We start from the raw sequence: 6,486 nt of genomic DNA, 5'->3' as shown, positions 1-6,486 counted from the left end.
TGTCTCCCTTCTGTACAGATCAAGCAGGTACTAGCTTCTTCTCTCCACTCTATACATAATCACAGAACAGTGAAGTGAATTGCCTAGGGTCACAAAGCGGGGAAAGGAAAGTGGCAGGCTAACATGCAGGTGGTCCCACTGACCGTCCATGCTCAAAGCCCCGTGCGTCACTGACATGGCCCAGCAGAACCCCGCAGGCTACGGGGCCCTCCTCGAGAATTCCGCAGGTACAGCAGGTCTGGCAGGTGCACCCCCAGCCATGCACAGCTCACCTTGCTTCTTGTTCCCAGGAGTAACTTTCTGTGGGTTTTACCAGTTGTTTGTTTTTACAAGTTGAATTTGGGCAAGACAGGAGAAAGGAAGGGATATACTTAAAGCTGACTTTGTTTCTTTCTAAAACTAAAACACATGAAGTGTGTTTAAGGCGCTAAACACTCCAAAAAGTGAGTTAAGGGACAGGTCTGGGAATCTCAGCTCCCAGGTCAATCCTGCAACCTAGGGTCTGGGCAGCATTCATGAGCCCCTGGCCTGGCTAGGCCCCACAGAGCTACACCTGCTCAGGGTTTGACAGATCCCAGTTTATCCAAAACTCTAGGTTCTCAGGGGGACATGACCTACATCCTGGTATAAAGAGTCAAAAAGATGGGGTGGTGCCTGTGGCTCAGCGAGTAGGGCTGAGGTGGCGGGATCAAACCTAGCCCCGGCCAAAAACAAAAACAAAAACAAAAACAAAAAAGAGTCAAAAAGAAGGAAGAAACTACCCATCTTCGCAGAACCCAGAGGGCCGAGTATGTGGCCTGTGGCAAGCTTGTTGCCAAGGCACATTTCTGTTTGGTTATTTGGGAGGGAGGGGAGCTGGCCTTTGTAACAGTATTCTAACTTTTGCCTCACTCGAGTCACACTTAAACTTTTGCGATAGAGAGAGGCAGATATGTTGCCAAGATTTTTTTTAACTGTCTCTGAAATTCAGTGTTGAAAACTGACATTTAGAAGGAAAAATATGATGATGTCAGCCTCTACTTAGTGCCTTTGTCTTTGTGTATCTGCCCCTCGCAGTCTCCTCTTCTCACGTGACATTCGACCCAAGAGGTCTGCTAATTAGATCTCTCTGGCCCATCTTAACATGATTAATTATTTCACTAAAAAGTTAAACACCTGCTGAAGGCCAAATGTGTGCTAGGCATCAGGCATCTGAAAATGTCTGAGAGAAGCGACACATGGCTGTGGAGTTCATAGTTGCATGAAGAGGTTGGACCCACAAATATATTATTATTCTAAAACGTGGCCAGGTGTGGTGGCTTGCACCTATAATCCCAGCCCTTTGGGAGGCCAAGTGGAAGGATTATTTGAGGCCATAAGTTTGAGACCAGCCTCGACAACACAGTGAGACTCAGTCTCTACCAAAAAAAAAAAAAAAAGGAGGAGAAAAATCATTCAGGCAAGGTGGCAAGTGCCTATAGTCTCACAAGTGCCTAAACACACTTTATGTGTTTTAGTTTTAGAAGGTTTTGCAAGCTGGAGCAGGAGGATCAGTTGAGCCCAGGAGTTTGAGGCTGTAGTGAGCTACGACTATGTCACTGCGCTCCAGCTAAGGCAACAGAGCGAGACCTTGTGTCTTGGGAAATGTCTCACAGAGATGGCTTTAGGCACTCGGCAATGGAGCTTAGCAGGTAGAAAAGTATAGGAAAGTCACTTCAGGCAGAGGGAAACTGAGCCAGGGCCCAGGCCACCACATGGCTGATGCCAACAGGAGTGAGGTGCTGGGGCAGGCAAGAGCAGACTGGACAAGGGTTCAATGGTCAGAATAAGGAACCTGCAGGATGGCCTAAGACCAAAATGAACCATCAAGGTTTTAAGCCAAGGAATAACACTATCTCACTGGTGTTTCAGATAATTTTGCTGGCCTTGCCAAGAACAAACTGGAGCAGAGAAACACCAAAGGAAGGCAGTGGTGTAGAATTTCTTGTAAAGCCCAGATGAAAGACAACAAGGACATGAGACAAGGCAGTGGCCATGGCCATGAGAGGCAGGTTTGTGATGGGCTGAGACCTGATGTGGGGATGGGGGTAAGGGAGCTGTGGAAGATGCCTGTGGCTTGTGTGAGGTTCTTTAGAATAGCGAAAGAAAACAGCCTCAGTACTGGACATGCCTAACTTGAGGCTTCCACTTGTCACCCAGAATAAAGGCCTGCCTCTCTGTTCTGGCTTCATTCTCTCCCTTAAGCATAAATCAGATTGCTGGGCTGCAGTCCCAACACAGGGCAAACAGGCCTGAGGCCAGTGCTATCTGGCTGCAGGTGAAGAACTGAAAGTGATAAGATGCAGCTGCAGGGATGGACAGGACGGCCCTCGTTTGCACATCCCAAACGCCTGGGGAGTGAGCGCTCCACCTCTCTAGTCCCATGTACAGAGGCACGCACACACGTGTGTAAACACACACAAACACATGTGCATACACCCCACAATTACAACAGCCTTTCAGCAGGCCAGTCACTGAGTATCATCTCTACCCGGGTTTCTCTGGCAATTTCGGGGGACAGTTGACAAGCAGGCCAACTTCCCAGAAAAATGGATGGACAGCAACATCTAAGGCCCTAGTAGGCTTGCACGTACCCAGTGAGTCCTAATTTCCAAAGAATTTACCTTCTCAGGTGAGCTATCCTATGAGGTGTGGTTATCTCTAAATGAGACTGAGGGCCAGTGAGGTTTAATGGCCAGAAACGAAGCCTCTTGCCCCTTTAGAGGGCAGCTCCCACTGCGGCAGGATGGAGGAGAGTGAAGCAAGCACAGATGAGGACAGGAGGCAGGGCACCCCATTTTCATACCTCTCAGCCCCTTCCACACATCAGCCAGCTCCATCTCCCCTGCCCCCAGTTTCCTGTTTCAAAGCAAAGCCTGGCCCAGCACACCAGCCTCACCCCCACTGGCCAGTGGGACACCAAGCAGCCTGGCAGAGAGCACGTGTGAGCACCTGAGGAGCAGGGAAGATGGAAAGGAGAGCAGATTTGGGATCAAACTCAAGGACACGGAAATGCAGCTGGCCACAAAGAAGCTGCTGCGGCCTCCAAGGGAGTCAGTCAAGCCCAGCACCCCCTTCCCTGCCTTCTACCCACCCGGCGATCTCAGGAAGAGGGGCACTGACCTTCAGCTGTCTGTGATTGCTTAGTAGGCAGCCACGCAGCACAGGGTCCCAGGTCCTGAGCAGGGCGTGCTGGAGACAGGCATCCCCCCAGCCACTGCCCTCGTCAGGAGCATGACTGGCCAGTGGGGGGTCCAGGGTACAGAGGGACTCGGTGTCCACAACCAGGGAAGAAAGCACCTCACACTCTGGCCTGGGGCTGCTTGCTGCATCCCAGGCAGAATCTGCAGAGCCAGAAGCAGTGGACAGATGGAAGGGCAGAAAGACACGTGCAGGGTCCTGGCGGGGCCCGTCCAAGCCAGTAGTTTTGGTGCCCATGTCCTGGGGGCTCTGACGAGGGTGCTCAGCCTCTCTGGGTGGCGGGCAGCCTTCCGCTTCCCCACGTTCCTCGGCAGAGCCCAGGGAAAGCCGAATGAAGCTAAAGCTTGAGGTAAAGGCCTCGTGAGAGCCAGGAGGGGCTGAGGGGAATAAGGGGCCTCTTCCAAGGCCACAGCTGTTGCTGCTCAACTCTGTCAGTGCCAGAGAGCCTGTCGCCGGGGCGCCCATCACTCCTTCACCACAGGCTGCATCCCGGCCAGCATCTGGGGCCTCGCAACTGTCCATGGATGAAAACTCTTGCTGACACCCAGCATCCCCAGGGCCACAGGGCCTGGTGAGCCCAGAGGGCAGTCTAGTGCCACCTCTGAGCTGAGTCCCAAAGCCTGCTGAGGTTCCTCTCACAGAGGTTAGAGCCAGGCCTGGGTGGCCCACAGAGGTCACAGCAGGCGCTACTGTGCTCCTGAGCAAGAGGCCTGTACACCGGCCTCCCAGGCCAAGGCCACACCGTCCAACCCTGGACTGAGAGTGGTGGGACTCCTCCCCACGCACCCCTGCTGGGACTCGGGACGGCATGCCCACGTCTGGGGAAGGGAACCTGATCCTGGGCCCAGCTGAGCTTCTCATGTAGCCGGGCCTCCGTGCCAGCCGCCTCCGTGAGGACACCGCAGGTGGTATGCAATCCGGGCTGCCTGAGGAGAAAGAGAAAACAGCACCATAAACCGGCAAATCTCACAGACTCGGCTGGCACTGCATGTGGAGAACATCCCTAGGTTAAAAGGTCATCTGTCTGCCAGCTCGGTGGTCCCCGAGACCAGCCCAGTATGAAAGTCCTGACAATCCTCAGGAAGTGTTTGCCTTGAACGTGCAGAAATCAACACAGCGTCTGGACTCCTCTGTTCAGCAGAGCAGCTGGCACTGCTGCACGTTATGCCAGCAAGTCAGCATGAACATTGGAGACGCGACCCTGGAGCTCCCGATCCCTCCAGCATCCTGCCTGTTGGTCTGTTATGGTGCCTCGGCACTTTCATCCTGGAGTGGGGTCTGGAAAGTACTTGATTTGAAACCAAGATGCCAGAGTGCTCCCCAAATGAGATCCAATCATTGTTCCAGCCACCCATTGCACAACATGTGAATTTTCATTATTTGCTATCCACATCCCAGCACGCCGGATCTGTTGCTGTGGACAGTGGACAGCTGGCTGTAGCATGATGTAGGACCATCACTTCATCTCACACAGTGGATTACAGGAGGCCTGCCGGGTGTTCTCCAAACCAAGGCCTGAGTTCCCTTCCTAGCTATGCAATAGAAATAGGAACAATAAAAAATTCTGACACCTCATTGCCCAGTTCAACCCCAATTGTACCACCTGCTGGCTGTGTGACTTTCCACAAGTTTCTTAACCTCTCTGTGCCTTGGTTTACTCACCAGTAAAATGGCACTATGAACATACCTGTCCCACAGGATTATCATGAGCATTAAGCTAAGTGAGTCACTAGGAAGACAGCACCTGGCACACAGAGTCAGTGTAATACAAACAAGCTATTATTTTTACACTACATAGCACTTAGCTACTCATACCATGTTTTTGTCTACAGAAATTTCACTTGTTCCCTACCAAATGACCAAGAACTACAGCCTTCCCCTGAAGTCTGAGATTCACTTTCCAGATACAAGTGGCCAAGTGATAGTGCAAGTGGCCAAGTGATAAACCAGAGTGCAAGTGGCCAAGTGATAAACCAGAGTCTACTGATTCTACGAACCCACATAGTGATCTTACCCTAAGGGCCTGGCCACATCATAAATCAGGCATAAAAATAAAGCCAGGCAGCATTAGACCACAGCCTATGGCAGGAAGTGGAACAAAACTTCACTCCAAGCCCACACATCCTGCTTTGCCTCCCAAAACATGCACAGTACATGGTCCTGGAATCCTTGTGGTAAGCAGAGATCAGATCACTCGACAGTGAGGATCCGCTGGAGCTATGAGCCTGGCACACACCAGTCCCTGGGGGATGGAGGGGGGCATTTCCCTGGAGAAAGGAGCACAATGACCTACAGCTGCCTGTGCCCTGACTATGAGCAGCCAAGGACAACAGACCTAAGACGTGCTCACCCAGAGATCTGTTCATGCCAGAAGGGCCAGTGCCACCCGGTGTTCATAGAATTCTGGAAGCCTGCAGTGAAAGGAGGAAGGGAAGAGGGACTACCAAGGGGTGGCAGAGAAAATCAGTAAAGGAACAGGGAGGCACTTAACTCCATAATGCTGGGAGATCGGTACATTCTCCTTTTGTAAGTAACAAAATGAAAGCTCAGAAGGCTTTAATTTGCCCTAGAACTCCCACATCTGAACCGAGGCTTGTCTGATTCCAAAGCACATACCCATTCTAGTCCCTTTGCTCCAAGTATGTATCAGGCTTATAGCTTAAAATGACAGCAAGGCAGAAGACAGATTTATTTTTCTCCTTTCTTTGAGACAGAAACCATGTAAAGTTGGAACCAGGAGAAAAGGACATGATGGAAATGTATAGGATCATTAATAGGACAAATCAGGTTGCCTTGTGATCTGGTCCAGTGGGAGCCCCGACCTTTCCCCTGGGGCTTTCATCATCTCAGGACACAAAGCTCCCTGCAGCTGCAGCATCTGGGCCTGACCTGAAGGAGAAGCAGGTGGGGTGCCGAGGCAGGCCGAGAAGGACTGACACTCACATCCATTGAAAAACCAGCAAAACATTTTCTAAAGAACAAGAAATCCAAAAGGAAGTCAGAACATCAAATTCTGGCTTCAATTGCCAAAGAAAAACAAGTCGATAATTTCCTATCTTGAAAATGAGTCCTATGCCGATTGTCTTTTGGCTTAAAAAAAAACTTGTAACTATTTTTTTTAATGCAAATACCAGTGCCCCCAATAACACTTCCAAAGTTAAAAGAACAAGGCTAAGTAGAAAATAATTTGAAATTTCATGTCTTTTCAAACAAAGCCTGAGGGCACTTTTGGCCTGAGACGCTTTTCTAAAACCACTCAACCGGCTC

At 50.8% G+C, this 6,486-nt stretch overlaps 1 protein-coding gene across 1 annotated transcript in view; it reads right to left on the bottom strand.

The window, feature by feature from the left end:
* Positions 1-6,486, bottom strand: part of DISC1 (disrupted in schizophrenia 1) — a 334,249-nt gene that overhangs the window by 326,516 nt on the left and 1,247 nt on the right. The window contains exon 2 of the mRNA XM_023517671.1: positions 3,142-4,145. Within this exon, the coding sequence (XP_023373439.1) occupies positions 3,142-4,145 (1,004 nt within the window). The remainder of the gene's footprint in view (positions 1-3,141; positions 4,146-6,486) is intronic.

The sequence above is a fragment of the Otolemur garnettii genome, unplaced genomic scaffold (genome assembly GCF_000181295.1).
Source record: "Otolemur garnettii isolate 467f Iridium unplaced genomic scaffold, OtoGar3 scaffold00116, whole genome shotgun sequence".
In the NCBI taxonomy this organism is placed as follows: domain Eukaryota; kingdom Metazoa; phylum Chordata; class Mammalia; order Primates; family Galagidae; genus Otolemur; species Otolemur garnettii.
Note: the sequence above shows the minus strand (reverse complement) of the source record. Positions and strands in the feature narration are given on the sequence as shown.